The following is a 16,958-nucleotide window of genomic DNA, read 5'->3' on the forward strand; positions in this document are numbered from 1 at the left end:
CAGAGCCTGCGCCCTAGCTCGGCTCTGCTCGCGCCAGAGGGGCAGCGTCCCGGTCGTGGCTATGGATACAGCGCCTGCGCCCTAGCCCGGCTCTGCTCGCACCAGAGGGGCAGCGTCCCGGTCGTGGCTATGGATACAGTGCCTGCGCCCTAGCTCGGCTCTGCTCGCCCCAGAGGGGCAGCGTCCCGGTCGTGGCTATGGATCCAGCGCCTGCGCCGCAGCGGGTCCGGTCCCTCCTCGCGGGCTGCGCCCCGCTGTGCTGGCGTGCATGCGAGCGCCGCGCTGTGCAGCTTTGGAACAGGACCGGTCACAGAGAGCCCTGGTTCGGTGCCTGACGCTGTTCTGTGCCCCAGGGTGCCTGCGAACCGCCATCCTTTGGCGGGGGAAGGGGTCCTGGCGCATTCGGGGAGCTTGCAGTGCGGTTTCCGGTGTCGCTGCCGGCCCGGGACTCCCAGGTGTGTTCCTTCCGGCGTCTGAAGGTGATCTGGGGGGCATCCGCAGGGCTTTTGGGGGTGAGGGAGCAGGTCTGGGGGCACCTAAAAGGGTCTGGGGATATCTAGAGTTCTCGTGGGGCCATCTGAAAGGGTCAAGGGTCGTGGAGAGGCACCTGGGCACCTGCGAAGGACCCTTTGGGAGGTCTCTGCAGGCTCCCGTGGGAGCTGGGGGTGTCTCGGGGTGGGTTTGGGTTTGGATTTGTGCTGCAAACAGTGTTGGTAATGCAGGGACGTTTTAATTCCCGCTGAGCGCATTGCATAGTCAGCCAGGATTTTCGAACTTAGCAAGGCTATGCCACATGCTGAGCCAGAAGACTGGAGGGCAGGTTGGCCGGTGGACTACTCTCCAGGACTGGATTAACCTCAGTCAGCTGACAGTGAGCAACAGCGTTCATTTCCATTCCTTATCTTCCTTAGGACTTCTGTTATTATTGCTCTTATTATTGCTATTATCGATGTGATGTCTGCGGGTAGCCAGCAGCTTGGCATGTTTTCCTGAGCTCAGAGCCAGACGGCAGGATGTCTCATCTAGGCTCAGAAACTCAGGGCCTAAGAGTGACCTGTGGTAAAAGCTGTGAGCAATTGAATTGACATGTCATTAGGGTTTGGACACAAGGTGGGGGAAGTCTCAGTGGGACAGACGCTCCAGTTTCGGAAGCCTGTATTTCATGTTGCAAGGAGGTCATTCTACAGCTGAACACAGAAGCCGTGAAGTGCAAACCAAATGATTTCCTGACCTCATCCGAATCCCAGAGCTCATGAAATTCAGGCCTGCCTTCCTGTAGTGTTGGATCTCTCAAGGGGAAAAGTGAAGAGGAGGAGAATTCTTTAGCTTTCTCTCTCTTTTCTTTCCCTCGATACTCTTTGTCTTGCTTGGCTTTGAATCACGACTGTGACGTTCAGTTAGGTGGTGAATGTGTGCTAGGTGGTATGACACCAAAAGAAGGAAAAAAGAAAAGGAATAATTTGTCATAAAATAGCCAATTCCTGTGGGATTTCAAGTTCCTACTTAATAATATAAAGCACTTTGTGGTTTGGTTGGTTTGGTGTTTTTTTCTTGTTGCGCTGCAAAGATTTTGAGCTCATCTGTCAGCTCTGCAGACTCTGGCAGACATTCTGATTCCAATGGGCAGGGGCAAAGGGCTCTTTATTAGAATAGAATAAACCTTTACTAGAATAGAATAAACCAAACCAGGTTGGAAGAGTCCTTCAAGATCATCGTGTCCAACCCATCAACCAATCCAACCCACCCAAACAGCTAACCCATGGCACCAAGCACCCCATCAAGTCTCCCCCTGAACACCTCCAATGACGGCGACTCCACCACCTCCCTGGGCAGCCCATTCCAATGGGCAATCACTCTTTCTGTATAGAACTTCTTCCTAACATCCAACCTGAACCTCCCCTGGCGCAGCCTGAGACTGTGTCCTCTTGTTCTGGGTGCCTGGGAGAAGAGACCATCATCCGCCTGTCTACAACCTCCCTTCATGTAGTTGTAGAGAGTGATAAGGTCACCCCCGAGTCTCCTCTTCTCCAGGCTGAGCAACCCCAGCTCCCTCAGTCTCTCCTCATAGGGCTTGTGTTCCAAACCCCTCACCAACTTTGTTGCTCTTCTCTGGCTCGCTACTGGTTTCATGCCTTTCATGAGTTTGTCCTCTGAACCGTTTTCAGTCTTGGCTTGATCCAGGACGGAAGTTTCAGAGCTCATGATATTCACATCTTCCTTGCACGGCTACAGCGTTGACTGTGTGAAGAAGATTTCGGTTTGGGGAGTTTCCTTATTCGGCTTTCTGTCAGTAAGATGATTTTATTTCTTGTCACGAGCTTTACAAAGTCTCCATTACACCTTTAAAAATTTCATCTCTCAAAATTCTCCTTTTCATGTCTTTGTTCTTTTTTAGCACTTCTCATTTTTCTAGAGGCCCCCTCGTTTACCTAAACAGGTGTCTCTGTGTGTGTGTGTAATTTTATGGCTTTTTTCCTTTCATGCCTCTAGGGCAGAGGAATGTAAATGTAGTGCCCTCAGGAGTTTGAAACCACTCTCCGACAGTATCCATTTCAGTCAGTTCTTAGGGTCTCATCAGAACTATGTAAGATGAACTGCTGCAAGAGGCAATCCTTATGGCAGCTAAAAGGAGTTCTAGAAGGTGTCCCACAATTACTTCTTACCAATCTAAGTCTTATAATTTTAACATAAACCACCAGTTTGTCATAAAACCCCCACAATTCCTGTAGGATTTCAAGTTCCTACTTGATAATATAAAGCAGTCGGTGGTTTGTTGGTTGTTTCATTTTCCTTGCTGTGCTGCAAAGATTTTGAGGGGAATTTCTAGGTATTAACTACAGCCAGGGCAATCCTTCAAGTGCCCTAGGAATGCAGTGAAAACCTTTTGGGAATTGTTCCTGCTCTGTTACTCCTCAAGCTATGAGCAGACACACAGACAGTTGTTAACGGAGTTTCTTTGTGCATCCCAGGTCTGGTGCGCTCAGACTGGCAGGATCTTCCTGAGCTGTCCACCTACAGTTTCTGTTGACACTCTTCAGCTCTTACATCCGGTTTGCTGACAGAGGGTGTGGGGTTTGTGGGGCCTGGCAGCAAGAGTTTTCCAAGGAGGAGCTCTTAAGGGCAGCTGCAAGGTTAGGTTTCCTTTGAATTTCCTTTGGCAGCTGGGGGCAGGAATGTCACTGTGGTAAGGCGCTGCAAGGTGCCAGCCTTGGGGACTCTAAACACCTTCTCACTTAAAGCTTGCATGGAGGAAATGAACTTCTGCCTCGGCTGCTCTGTGGCTCTTGGCACCTGTGGTTCTCCTGCCCTGCAAAGAGTTTGGCCGGACAAGACGCAGCAGGGGAGGTTTAGGCTGGATGTTAGGAGGAAATTCTTCACGGAGTGATTGGCCGTTGGAAGGGGCTGCAGTTTGTTCCACTTGAAAAACACACTTGGCGCATCAAGAGCAAATCGTTCGGTGAACCTGGAAGCTCGCGGCTCTCCAGAGCACATGTGTCTCTCTATCACTCAAGGTATAGTAACCCCTACTCCTCAGGACAACCTGTCCTCTGCCTTGTTATTGTCCTCTTACATTCAGTATCTCACACAGTATGTTTACATCTGTCAGCTTTTCTTATATGCCTCTTAGTTCTAAACTTGTGAGAAACAACCCCTGCATTTGCCTGGGACCCAACTGCTGGTGTTGAAGTTTTCCTGACTGCTGACTAAATAGGACTACTTTCATCAGCCTTCTTCAGCATTTCCTTCTTCAACATCTATGATCTCTAGAGAGAGTCTCTCCAAAGCCAAAGTCACACTTCCCCATAGTTTACTGTAAATGTGTTAATGAATTTAATTCAATACAGGGCATAGGCTCAGAAGTTCACTTCAGACTCCTCACCTTTCCCAGACCGAGTCCATGCGAGTCCATCATAGGATTTGCTACCACAACTTGAATCCAGTGTTTACAGATATTCTTGCAACAGGTCTAAAAGTGCTTTGGGTTATTTGCCAAATGGCAGTGTTTTCTCTTCACCATAGGTTACCCTATTAGAATATGTATTTCCAGCATAGAGGGGATCTTTGCTGTGTGACTAAGAGTGGGATCATTCCAGTGGGAAACATCATCTGCTCCTGAGCCGTTGGAATCTCTCCCAGAGAGACGCAGAGCTACTGTGCTGACAGGCAGAAGCAACCAGAAGGGTTTCAGGTTAGGGGTAGGTGTTGATTCTGGCCTAGAAACCCCTTAATGAGTTTTGTGCCTTGTTACCTGAGAAACAAAGTTTGTCCTGTTGTGTTTCCACCCATAGAAAAAGCTGAAGAGCTTTGGTTCATCATGCTAAGTTCGCAGGGCAGTAAGACATCAGCGCCCAGCCTCCAGCCACGCCCGCTGGAACATGCTTTCCAATTAGGACGCTACCTCTTAGGTTTCCAACCTGGGTATTCAAAGAACGCCGAGGAAAGTGGGGGCAGGTGCTTTTGCCAGGCCGCCTCCAATGAGCAGGACCGGGGCAACGAGGAGGTGGCAGCAGCCAGCACATACAGGCATTTCCGGGGGCTCAGTGAATGTTTAGAGCTCAGGGGCTCAGCCTGTGTTTCCGCTTCCTTTTCTACAGCACAGGAGTTTGATTTGGCTGTCCGGAGCCTTGCTCTGTACCCGAATGCCGTACCGAGCGTGACAGAAAGATGAAGCAAAACCCTCCACGTAGGCACCCAGGGAAAAAGTGGAGGTTGTCTTATGAGCCGGTTTGAGACAAAATTCACGCAACTCATTCTGTGGTGGTGTACGGGAAAGAGTCGGTAGGGGAAGCCGCAGGACAGCCTGCAGCAAAGCTCAGGACTTGTTCCCTCTCCTCTGCCTTCTGCACGTCTCCTCGTCGGCCGCCTGTAAGCGAGACGCTTCACCAGCTGGCTTGTTTGAATTCAGTAAAGTTATGGCATGGAAGTTATCTGATAGGAGTCGTTGCTAAATAGATGTAATTGAAGCTTTGTATCTTCCGTTCTCTCTACTAGTTATTCTAATCTTGCCCTGTTGGTTTAGCCCATCAGTTTTCATGTTATCTCCATCTATTAATAGCAGAAGAAAGGGTCCCTTGATTCCAGTATTTCTTGATGTAGTTCAGAGGTAGAGTTGGCTTTCCCTCTGACCTTTTATACTTTTACTTTGTGTTAAGTGGAATCCAAAACTGAATAGGATACTTCGTGTAAAGCTTGAGCAGCCCTTAACTTTCGAATTATTATACTGCATGCACTACTCCTTTGCAACATTCACAGGATTGTGGTGGTGTCAGATAGTTCACTTGCATTTAGTTCCTCAGGGGCCAGGCCTTCCTTTGGGCTGATAGTCTTGGCCAAAGCTACAAAGTTCAGTCATTGCTGTGAAAGGCAGGAGGTGCTGGCTGGGCAGTTTGCTTTATTTTGTGCCTTTTTGGGGGTGAATCAAAGGGAGTGGGGGGATTGTGGGTGGGCTGGTTCTGCCACGTGGGGCAGGGGGCTGCTGCAGCAGAGGAGCAGGTGAGCGAGGGCTGCCCCCCCCAAAAAAAAAAGTGCTGAAAATTGTCCGAGGGGACCACAAAATCTTTAAAAGTGTAAGTAGTGGGGTGAGGCGAGACGGAGGCAAACCTCTGGTTTGCAGGTGGAGAGGGAGGGATTGGAGTGACAGGTGCATAAGAAAGCTTTGGAAACGACCCCTGTCTGCGCTCTCTGTTTCTAAAAGGCTTTTAGAATTGGAAAAAAAAAACCCACATGGGGGGCCGGCTGCTGCCCACGCCCGGGGAGGTGCTCAGTGCTGCCACCCTGTGTGTAATGGCCGGCAGTGCAGCCGTGCCGCGGCGTGTGCCGCCCCGTGGGAGCTCAGTGCCGCCACCCTGTGTGTAATGGCCGGCAGTGCAGCCGTGCCGCGGCGTGTGCCGCCCCGTGGGAGCTCAGTGCCGCCACCCTGTGTGTAATGGCCGGCAGTGCAGCCGTGCCGCGGCGTGTGCCGCCCGGTGGGAGCTCAGTGCTGCCACCCTGTGTGTAATGGCCGGCAGTGCAGCCGTGCCGCGGCGTGTGCCGCCCGGTGGGAGCTCAGTGCTGCCATCCTGTGTATAATGGCCGGCAGTGCAGCCGTGCCGCGGCGTGTGCCGCCCCGTGGGAGCTCATTTCTGCAGCCTAACTGCGCTGAATGCTCGAAATGCTCGAAAATTCTTAGGGGAAGAGGGGAGGGCGGAGAGCTTGACTCGAGAGTCGCTATGGATCCAGCGCCTGCGCCCTAGCCCGGCTCTGCTCGCTCCAGAGGGGCAGCGTCCCGGTCGTGGCTATGGATCCAGCGCCTGCGCCCTAGCCCGGCTCTGCTCGCGCCAGAGGGGCAGCGTCCCGGTCGTGGCTATGGATCCAGCGCCTGCGCCCTAGCCCGGCTCTGCTCGCCCCAGAGGGGCAGCGTCCCGGTCGTGGCTATGGATCCAGCGCCTGCGCCCTAGCCCGGCTCTGCTCGCTCCAGAGGGGCAGCGTCCCGGTCGTGGCTATGGATCCAGCGCCTGCGCCCTAGCCCGGCTCTGGTCGCTCCAGAGGGGCAGCGTCCCGGTCGTGGCTATGGATACAGCGCCTGCGCCCTAGCATGCAGAGTAAATAACGGCCCTGAAGAACGGCAGTACTGTTCAGAAAGCCAGTGATCTTGCTGGGGCAATGTATGCTCCTGTGTGCAGGTTCTCTGTAAATGGCAATCTCAACCCTCAGCTGTATGTCATAGTTCTACAGTTCTTTGCATTTATCTCATAACAGAACACTAGCCCCAAAATGCTGGACACCACAACAAGGATTCATTGGTACCTGATTGCTTGGATTAATTTTGTAGGGGCTTCAGCTATTACCAGCTTTGGGTCAAGGACAGGGAACTTCTTGAAGGAGTCCAGCACAGAGCCACAAAAATGATTAAGGGAGTAGAACATCTTCCTTAGGAGGAGAGACTGAGGGAGCTGGGTCTCTTTTAGCTCGTAAAGGGTGAGTGCCAAGAAGGTGGAGCCAGGCTCTTCTCAGTGAGGCCCAATGACAGGATATGGGGTAGTGGGTGGAAGTTAAGGCATAAGAAGTTCCATGGAAACTGGAGGAAAAACTTTTCACAGTGAGAGTGACAGAACACTGGAACAGGCTGCCCAGGGGTTGTGGAGTCTCTTTCTCTGGAGGTATTCAAAACCCACCTGGATGTGTTCTTGTGTATGGGTATAGGTAATCCTGCTTTGGCAAGGCGAGGGTTGGACTGGATGGTCTTTTGAGGTCCCTTCCAACTCCTAATGTTCTGTGATTCTGTGATCTTGGTCTTAATGTCATAGTGTAGGTATTTTAAGAAGTCAAACATATAAGAGCATTAATTTTCCTTATTTACAGATAGTTTCCTTCTCGGAAACACACATGTATTCAATTTTGTATGGCAACTTGGGGTTTTGAAATATACTTTTTTTTGGGTAGAAACAGTGCTTATGAAATGTCAGTTTGCACTGATCCTAAAACATGCTTAGCGCAGTTCAATAGGGATGTCTGCTCTGCTTTTCCTTTTCTGACATACTTAAACAGCTCTTGGCTCAGGCTTTTGACTACCAATGTAAATTTAGCTCTTGTGTGTTTGTGTTTCTTGACAGGAAGCTCTTCAAAACTTGTATTGAAGGAAGTCGTTTTTGGTTTTGGGCTGCGGAGAGACTCTGCGTGATCAGATATTCCAAGCTCTCTTTCTTTATACTGTAAAGAATAAAGTGGATTTAGAACATTACATGTTGGTGCTTAAAGAAAATGAAGACCACTTTTTTAAGCTCCAGGCAGATATGCTGCTGCACGGAATAAAAGTGGTGTCCTACGGGGACTGCTTTAAACAATTCCCGGATTATGTACGAGATCTGTCTGCTCAGATCTGCCAGCAGAAAAGTCCAGGTAACATCTTCTTTATGAGCATTTTGAATAGCTGGAGAGCAGGATTCCATGTCTGAGCAGTCAGCAATTAGTCTGAGGTCTTGACCTCCTGTGTAGCTAGTGGTCAGCCGGTGCAGCATCTCTGCTTCTGAATGGTGTACAGAGGTGGAGCACCTGACTGACTTGTAACCAAATTTCTTTCTGGCAAGGGCTGTGGATTCTTTCTGTTTCCTAAGCTTGTTGTTAGCACTGGGTTTCAAATCTGTACTCTATGCCATTTTATTGATGTGAACTATTGCAGTATATAGAGTATTATGTGATATGAAATACAACATGTCAGTAAAAGAGACTAAGAAAACTGAAGGAATTAACTGGTGAGATAAGCTGGTCGGGCCACGGTATCTGGTTAAGCGTAGAATAGGAAATCAAATTGGTACACCCAATAGTGTTTGGATTGATGCAGATAGGTGATGGGGAGAACACCCAAGTGTGGTTTGTGACAATAAAATAGGAGAGGCTGGGGAACAATACTGCATTGTGACCATGAATGGCATTCTGTACAGGGGGTTTAATGCCAACATGGGAAATCACAGTATCGCACAGTATCACTTAGGTTGGAAAGGACCTCGAGGATCATCGAGTCCAACCTATCAACACAGACCCCATGACTAGACCATGGCACCAAGTGCCACGTCCAATCTCCTCTTGAAATAACTCAGTGCCTTTGCTGGAGGTAAGTCCTGCTTTGACAGGGAGCTAAATTTTGCTGAGTAGGTCTGTTCACCTGCTGTAGTGAACAATGCTTATGGTCAGGATTGTGCCCCAAACATTTGTAGGATATATTTCTCTGTGTGTTAACCCTCCTTTGTTCCCCCTCCTTTCTGGAGGTGGCAGGGGGGGATCCTGGCGCCACTGACAGCCTACCTGGGCGTGGTCTCACCCCTGTAGTACACAAGAGGCAGGCTATATGTTTGTTTCCCTGGGTATAGCATATACTTAGGCCATATTTGGTAGGTGTCAGTTCATTGGTTAATGTTTGTGTTAGCAACAGATGCTTATTGGACCAGTATTCACTGGGGCAAATGGTAAATAGGGGTCGTTTGGTAAATGAGCCTCCCCCACCTCGGTGTTGGAGCCTGTGTGTGCGCGTGCCAGTGCTTCAAGAGGTCTCGTGGTCCTTTGCCACCATCACCCAGCTGTGTGCGGTGCTGTGGACAGCACTCCGTGGGATCAACCGCTGCGTGATCCATCGTAGGAGAAAACCTGGTAGACCGTGCGAGCCAGCATTGCTGACCTGCCACTGCCCCCTCTCTGAGCGAGGAACCTTTTGTATCCTGGGAGAGAACAGCAGAGCCACGCAGTGCGGCCACGCGGCCGGCGCCATTTCCTGTCTTCTTATTACGGCACATCCGTGCCACGTTCTCTGGACTATAAACATTATTAAGGAAAGACTTCACGAAGTTCTCAGCTTCTGAGTAAGCCAAGCCCTTCTTTACAGAGCTTCAGCTAGGGTAGCATTTAAATTGCTCCGGGTGGAGGGTTGCCGGTCACTGACCAACCCCTCCCCCGCCACTCTCTGACTCAGTTTCGATTATAAGTTCTGTGAATCATTTTGATTTAAATGCCCATACATAGCATTCTGTAGGAATAGTTCCACTAACTGAATATTGATACCTGTGAAGGGTGATTGTAAATACCCCGTTACAGAGTTTGTATACATATATATATATAAATAAATTTATTTAATGTTTTCCAAATAAGAATATGGCTTATTGAGAGAACTGAGGAAAAAAACTAGAGTAAGTAACATTGGGAAGAATCCTGTTTCACAGCTCTTTTATAGAATAGAATTAACCAGGTTGGAAGGGACCTTTTGAGATCATTGAGTCCAGCCTGTCATCCAACACTAATCAACTAAACCATGGCACCAAGCACCCCATCCAGTCTCTTCCTAAACACCTCCAGTGATGGTGACTCCACCACCTCCCTGGGCAGCACATTCCAATGGCCAATCTCTCTTTCTATTAAGAACTTCTTCCTAACATCCAACCTAAACCTCCCCTGGTGCAGGGTGTCCTCTTGTTCTGGTGCTGGTTGCCTGGGAGAGGAGACCAGCCTCCACCTGGCTACAACCTCCCTTCAGGTAGTTGTAGACAGCAATAAGGTCTCCTCTGAGCCTCCTCTTCTCCAGGCTAAGCAAACCCAGCTCTCTCAGCCTCTCCCAATAGGGCTGTGATCCAGGTTGTCATGTCATTGAAGCTGGTTTGTCTTAAAATTATTCCCAGCAGGAACCTTCCCCCTGCCCTCCTTGAAACAAAATTGCAGATGTAAACCCAAATTGTGTAATGGGTTTTGTAACTGGATGAATATTCCATTTAGACTGAAGTAGATGTGTTGTTTTTTTCTTTCCATGAAGACCAAAAAAAATAAATACTTAGCACAGCACCTAGGTTTTGGGAAGTTTGTCTGCAGTGGAGACCCCTAAGCTGGGGTACAGTTTCAGACACTGAACTAGCCTTAGCCTGCCTGTTAGTCTGTTCTTTGACACACGGATGTTCATGGATGTTCACTTACAATAGTCTGAGCAGAGCCTAGAGCCTGTTGAGTCTGCAGTATCCAATGTAATCCAAAGCAGCCACTGATACCAAAACAGGCATCAACAGCTCTAAATGACTGCAAAATCAGACTATAGTGTTCCTATTTTCATTCAGTGAACACTGGCAAGAAGAGGGACTTCAATGCCTTCAGAATCTCCCTGATCTCATATACAAGTCAAGATCCCAAACAAAACTGTTCTCAAATGTGCATAACTACTCTTTAAATTACCAGACTTTCAGGCTTAGTCTTTTTCATCTTAATGTATGAATTCTCTTTTAAAAAAATAACAGAAAGGGTTATGTGAAAAAAATGGTCCTGATAATGAACCCTGATCCTGGTAAGGGACTGGACCTCTGCTGTAAAAGCAGGACAGCTTATTACAAGCAGTCCAGGAAACTACTGAAGTGCACTGAGGCCATTATTCCTAGTACAGGTGATGGAGAGGCTCTGCTGGACCTGTTGCTTGTTATTGGAGAAGTCAGGATTGGCAGTACCCTGGGCTACAGCAGTCATGCCTTGGCAGAATTCTCCACCAGTGGATGGAGTTGCTAAGCCCCTCTCCATCATGCTTGAAAACTTGTGACAGACTAGGGCAGTCCCTGCTGACTGGAAAAGGGAAAACACAACCCCCATTTTTAAACAGGGAAAAAAGGAAGACCTGAGGGACTACAGGCTGGTCAGTCTCACCTCTTTGGCTGGCAAGATCATGGCACAGATCCTTCTGGAAACTCTGCTAGGTCACATGGGAAATAAGGAGGTGATTGGTGACAAGCAATGTGGTTTCATTGGTGGCAAATCATGCCTGACAAATTTGGTGCCCTTCTCCAACGAGATTACAGTGCTGGTAGATAAGGGAAGAGCAACTGATGTTATTTACCTGGACTTGTTCAAAGAACTCAACATTGTCTGCATGACGTCCTTGTCTGTAAATTGGACAGACGTGGATCTAATGGATTGACCACTCAGTGGATAAGGAGTTAGCTGGAAGGTGGCACTCAATGGATTGCTGTCAACAGCTGGATGTATAAGTAGAGACCAGTGATGAGTGGTGTTACTCGTAAGTTGGTACTGGGACTGGTGCTGTTTAACTTCTTTGTTGGTGACATGAACCGTGGGATCAAAGCACCCTCAGCAAGTTTGATGACACCAAAATGTGTGCTGTGGTTGACAGGCTGGAGGGCAGGGATGCCATGCGGGGGGACTGTGACAGGCTGGAGAGGATGGGCCTGAGCAAAACTTTAGAAGTCCAACAAGGCCAAGTGCAAGGTCCTGCATCTGGGTTGGGGGAATGTCTCAGTCCAGAGAGGGAAAGAGACTCAGTTCTTTTGAACATTCCCACATTATGAAATTAGAGCACAAGCGAGGCCAAAATATCAACAGCCCTCAAGGCTGTTTATTGACAGAATAAAGTGGATGGATCAGAAGGAGAGAGAGAAGAGGGAGACAGAAGAGGAAAGGAATTCTATTACCTCATCCCCCAAGACAGTTTGGGTCTGTGGAGGAAGGGTGCAGCCGCTTTGGCATGGAGATGTTGGGTCTGCAGAGGAAGGCTGTGGCAGCTTTGGCATGGAGGAGAGGTCATCCTTGTTGGCTGTGCTGTCCTCCAGCGGAGGAGGGGAGGGAGAGATCCCAAACTCCAAGTCCAAGCCCTTCTCTGAGCAGCCTCTTCAGCTCCACGAGTTGCAGCAGGCAGAACTTAGGACATGAAGAGAGGGTTCCTCCTTGTCTGTTGCCTCCAGGCTACATGGTGATGTCTTTTCTCCTGTGTCTGTCCTTTTCTCTCCTAGTATTCTTAGTTTTTCTTCAGAGCAGCATTGCCCAGGTCTTTTCCTTCTCCCGAGCCAGTAGTTGCTCAGATCTTTTATACAGATTTTTTTGGGATGTGTCCAGGTGGTGAATATGCATATTCCAGAGAGTATTGATAGCAGTGGCTTCTGCCCATTATTTCCAGGGTAGCTGCAGTCTGGTGAGCAGTCTTTACCCTTTGCATCATTCTCTCTTTTTGGGGTAGCTGTTGAGTAGAGAAGATCTTATCTGTGTGCATTCCAGAGCATCATTATCCAATATGTATCTGCCCAATACACATCAGCTATTGTCTGGGTAAGCACCAAAGGTGATTTTATCTTTGTTGAGTCACATCAAGAGAGACAAGATGTAGTCTGCCACAGGGAATACCAAGCACAAATACAGGCTGGGTAATGAGTGGGTTGAGAGTACCCCTGCAGAGAAGGACTTGGGGACGTTGGTGGATGAAAAACTGAGTATGTGCCAGCGATGTACTCTTGCAGCCCAGAAAGCACATCACATCTTGGACTACCTCAAAAGAAGAGTGGCCAGTGGGTTGAGGGAGGTGATTCTTCCCCTCTGCTCTGAGAAGATCCCTCCTGGAGTACTGTGCTCAGCTATGGAGTCTGCAGCCCAAGAAAAAAATGGAGATAATTGAGGGGGCTAGAGCACCTCTTTTATGAAGACAGCCTGGGAGAGTTTGGGCTGTTCAGCTTCTAGAAGAGAAGGCTCATGGGAAAGCATGCAGTAGCTTTCCAATACTTGAAAGGGAGCTACAGAAAAGATGGGAATGGACTCTTTATTAGAGTAGTGATAGGATAAGTGGTTAATAGTTAAAAACTGAGAGAGTCGATGTGGATTATTTGCAAGGAAAAAATTCTTTGAGGGTGGTGAAGCAAAAGGTTTGCCCACAGAAGCTGTGGATACCCCCTGTGAGAGTCTAATAAGTTTGTCTCTCTCTATGTGAGTCAACAAAGATAAAGTGATAGCAGAGCCACTGGAAAGAAGGTGGAAAGAATCCTGTCCACCAATCCTGGATGCAAATCAGCTTGTGATTGCATCGTGATAACACGGGACTACAACAATGGACCCAAGGACCCAGCCATCACACCTTTAGGGCAAGATAATCACCACCTGTTTCCTGAGCTTTGTCTGGATGGAGACAGGGTAGACGGAGATTCCCCCCTCCTCCAGCCAGGGTCTTGCCCAAACACACAGATTTCCTGCCACTGGAATTCCTGAGGGACAATATTTGACTACATACCTAAGGACTAAAAAACTGTATAAAAGACTTGAGCAACTACTGGTTTGTAGAGAGAAACAGAGGAGAGAAACAGAGGAGAAAAACGGGGAGAAAAGTGGAGATGAAGGAAAACACAGGAGACGGGCCAGGCCGCTGAGAAGCCGGGACAATGCTGCTCCGGAGAAAAGAAGCTGCCCGGAGGACCACAGCTCCAGCCAAATCCTCAGCACCGTTCCTGTATCAACCCAACATCTCCCCAGAGGACCACAGCTGTTCTCCAGCAAAAGCCTCACCACGGTGTCTCTACAAACCCAACATCTCCTGCAGCACCTTTCCTCCACAGACTTTATCTTGGGGGGGATGAGGGGTGTGGTAATATAATTCCTTTCCTCTTCTATCTCTCGTCCCTCTCTCTCTCTCTCTTTTCTCCCTTTCCCTTCTTATGTCCACTTTCTCTATTTTCTCCCTCTCCCTTTCTTATTTATGTAATAAATAGTCTAGCTGTTGATACTTTGGCCTCGTTTGTGCCTTTAATTTCACAACACGGGAATATTTAAAAGAACCGTGTCTCCGGACCGAGACATCTAATGTCTCCGGACCTTGACACCCCCTCCCTGAAACTGTCTAAGGCTGGGTTGGAGGGAGCTTTGAGCAACCTGGTCAAGTACAAAACAGAGAGCTTGGAACTAGATGATTTTTAAGGTCCTTTTCAACCAAAACTATTCTGTGATTCTAAATACAACCTTGCCTTGGATATTGATTTGTGCTGTTGCTGTCTCTTTAGATGCTGATCGAGTGGACAGCACAACACTATTGGGTAAGTAATGGTCTCATTTTCACAGAATGTATTCAAGATGGGGGGGGGGGGAAGTATTATTTACAAAGTAATGAAATTATTATTGTGCAGCACTGTGATTTTGCTCTGCAAACCTGCTTAACAGAGTCTCTTTACCCTCTTTATTTTCTTTTTTTGCATATTAGGAGTTAACTGCTGGCTTACAACTGTCAATAAAATGACATCAAATAGAAAAGCTCCAGGAAAAAGTATATAAATTACTAATGCTGATCAGAGAATACTAAGATAATATTCACATCCATGAGGCTTTGGTTTAAATTTCCAAACATATGTTTAACTATTTTGAATAGCTTCCTTAAAGTATAAAAGAATGAATATCAAACTTAATTGGGGCTGTTCAGTCTGGAGAAGAGAAGGCTCTGAGGTGACCTAATTGTGGCCTTCCAGTATCTGAAGGGGGCCTACAGGAAGGCTGGGGAAGGACTTCTCAGGATATCAGGTAGTGATAGGACTAGGGGGAATGGAATGAAGTTGGAGGTGGGGAGATTCAGGCTGGAGGTGAGGAGGAGGTTCTTCACCACGAGAGTGGTGAAGCCCTGGAATGTGTTGTCCAGGGAGGTGGTGGAGGCCCCGTCCCTGGAGATGTTTAAGACCAGGCTGGATGAGGCTCTGGCTAGCCTGATCTAGTGTGGGGTGTCCCTGTCTATGGCAGGAGGGTTGGAACTAGATGATCCTTTTGGTCCCTTCCAACCCTGACTAATACTGTGATACTATGAATTTTGTAGTACTGGAGGTGAATTTCTGGCTAAGTGTTGTTCAGGTATCTATGATAATGCTTCTGGGAATAAGCAAGACTTCAACTTAAAAAGGTATTTGTGCTGCTGCTGCAAATAATACCAGAATTTATGAGAGTATTTTCATTATTGCATATAACAGCCCTTGGCCTTGCAGGAGATTAAATGTCTCCCCCCCTACCCCCAGTTTTCACAATCAAAAGTACACAAGGTCCAGGATACTTGTAGGCAGTTGTAAAGTCAGACATTACTTTTGTAATTCCAACAGAATCTTCATCTTTCAATGTCTTTCAGAAAAAAATCATAAATCCCTTTTCCAGTAAAATACCATTAGGCTTCCCCACTTAGTGGAGAAGCAGCCAAGAACTTAAGTACAATTTATTTTAGTTCCACTAACTATAAAGTTCCTCTGCTAACTATGTAACACCCTCCTTTACAAGTGATAGTACCTATTTACTTGTGTTGTGGAATATATAGGAAGTAAAATGAAGTCTTAACATAGATTAGATGTATTTTTTTGGTGGGGTATTACACAAAAGTGATGCATTTCCCTTCCATTCATTTTCACTGCCCAGCTCTGCTGTTTATACTTTGAACAGTAGATCACACCACCGAGTTTCTCCCTCTGAATAAGGAATCCAGACCTTCTAAAGAAGCTTGTCCTTTGCAAGCTCCACAGGCATTGCCACACAGGAGTTATTTTCTTTTAAGGGCAAATGTGTAATTAGCTATTTCGTGATTTATAGATTGGTATCAGAACCTGAGAGCACTGAACTGCTGTAGCTTTTCAGCGGAGTCAGTGTTACCATTGAGAGTCCAAAGACAAGAAACTCAGTTGGCCAGTCTTGTGTTTATCTTAATATTTGGTGCTTGCAATGAAAGATATGCAAAGCACAAGGATGTGGCAACATTAAAGGGCTGTTCCTTTCCTCCCCAGGAACTCCATGTATGGACTGTGCTAAAAGGAAGCTAGAAGGGAACGGCACTGACTCTCCCAAGAGAATCAAGCAGTCACATAATGGCATAGCCTCTATTGAATGAAAAACACCCCAACCACCAAAACCCAACACAGAAGCTTTGTAACAGTAGATGCTTTTTATCTGTTGTGTGGAAAGTTTCGAACTGAGTTATTTCCATGGTTTTAAGTGGAATAAAAATTGCTTGTCTTAGCCTGTTCTTTTCTAGAGCTGTACATGTGCAATGTATGTAAACGTCAGCAATGGATGAGGGAACACTGAGGAAGGGCTGACAGGTCAATTCATGGCTCAGTGGCTGGTGCCATCGACATGGCTTTGGGTTCCACAATCATGGATTGGTTTTCAAGGCACCAGAGCTGAAAACAACTTATGGGACACACTTGTCCCAGAGGGGGAAAAGAATCCTGGGGCAGGAATTGGCAAGGCTCATTCACTGCATCAGCTAATTTTTTTTCCTCCTGAGGTGCTGTTACTTTACCTACCCATGTTACCATTGATAGTACTTTGAAATTTTCTAGTCAGCTGCGTCTCACCTGTCTGCAAGACAGCATATTTAGGACCATTCTTTGTTCTGATACCAGCACATTCCTATCGGGCAGTTCTGGAGGGTTGATTCAGTGAGGTTTTTCTGCTTGTTTCTTGTGGATTTGATCTGTTGTGTTTTCCAAGATCACATCACACTACAATGAGCTGTTAGGCAGAGCAGGAGTGATGGGTCTGTCAGTTGACATGTTGCAAATCCAATTTCTGCTTGTTCTCTGTGTGTGTGCAAAAGGAAATGCCTGTAAGTAGGGTACATGCTTCTTTCTAGACTTGAAACCACTGAAAGGGGTAGTCTGTGTGGCATGAAAGCCTGTTCCTGCCTCAAAGACATTTTGGCTGGAAACAATTTTACACAATGCATGTAC

The 16,958-nt window shown here is 47.6% G+C and overlaps 1 protein-coding gene across 6 annotated transcripts; it reads left to right on the forward strand.

Moving 5' to 3' along the window:
• Positions 1-16,417, forward strand: FAM118A (family with sequence similarity 118 member A). 6 transcript variants are annotated; one of them, XR_010990673.1, is made up of 5 exons: positions 1-479; positions 780-871; positions 7,593-7,878; positions 14,268-14,300; positions 16,011-16,417. XR_010990673.1 is itself a non-coding variant. In XM_068164961.1 (4 exons), the coding sequence occupies exons 2-4, from the start codon at positions 7,722-7,724 to the stop codon at positions 16,112-16,114; spliced, it is 294 nt and encodes a 97-aa protein (XP_068021062.1). In that variant the 5' UTR covers positions 9-479; positions 7,593-7,721; the 3' UTR covers positions 16,115-16,417. The 6 variants fall into 6 exon arrangements, 5 of the variants coding, with proteins under 5 accessions (XP_068021033.1, XP_068021062.1, XP_068021043.1 ...); XM_068164961.1 differs by lacking the exon at positions 780-871 and having other exon boundaries at positions 9-479; XM_068164942.1 differs by lacking the exon at positions 780-871 and having other exon boundaries at positions 9-455.
• Positions 16,418-16,958: the final 541 nt, after the last annotated feature.

Source organism: Melanerpes formicivorus, unplaced genomic scaffold, assembly GCF_026170545.1.
Source record: "Melanerpes formicivorus ecotype bairdi unplaced genomic scaffold, bMelFor1.0.p_v2 SCAF_3, whole genome shotgun sequence".
Classification (NCBI taxonomy): domain Eukaryota; kingdom Metazoa; phylum Chordata; class Aves; order Piciformes; family Picidae; genus Melanerpes; species Melanerpes formicivorus.

Excerpts from the sequence above, each read along its gene's own strand:
- FAM118A (XM_068164932.1), top strand. The coding sequence starts at position 269 with ATGCGAGCGCCGCGCTGTGCAGCTTTGGAACAGGACCGGTCACAGAGA. Across the intron at positions 456-14,267 it reads TGCCGGCCCGGGACTCCCAG|ATGCTGATCGAGTGGACAGC; the intron begins GTGTGTTCCTTC and ends CTGTCTCTTTAG. Across the intron at positions 14,301-16,010 it reads GGACAGCACAACACTATTGG|GAACTCCATGTATGGACTGT; the intron begins GTAAGTAATGGT and ends TTTCCTCCCCAG.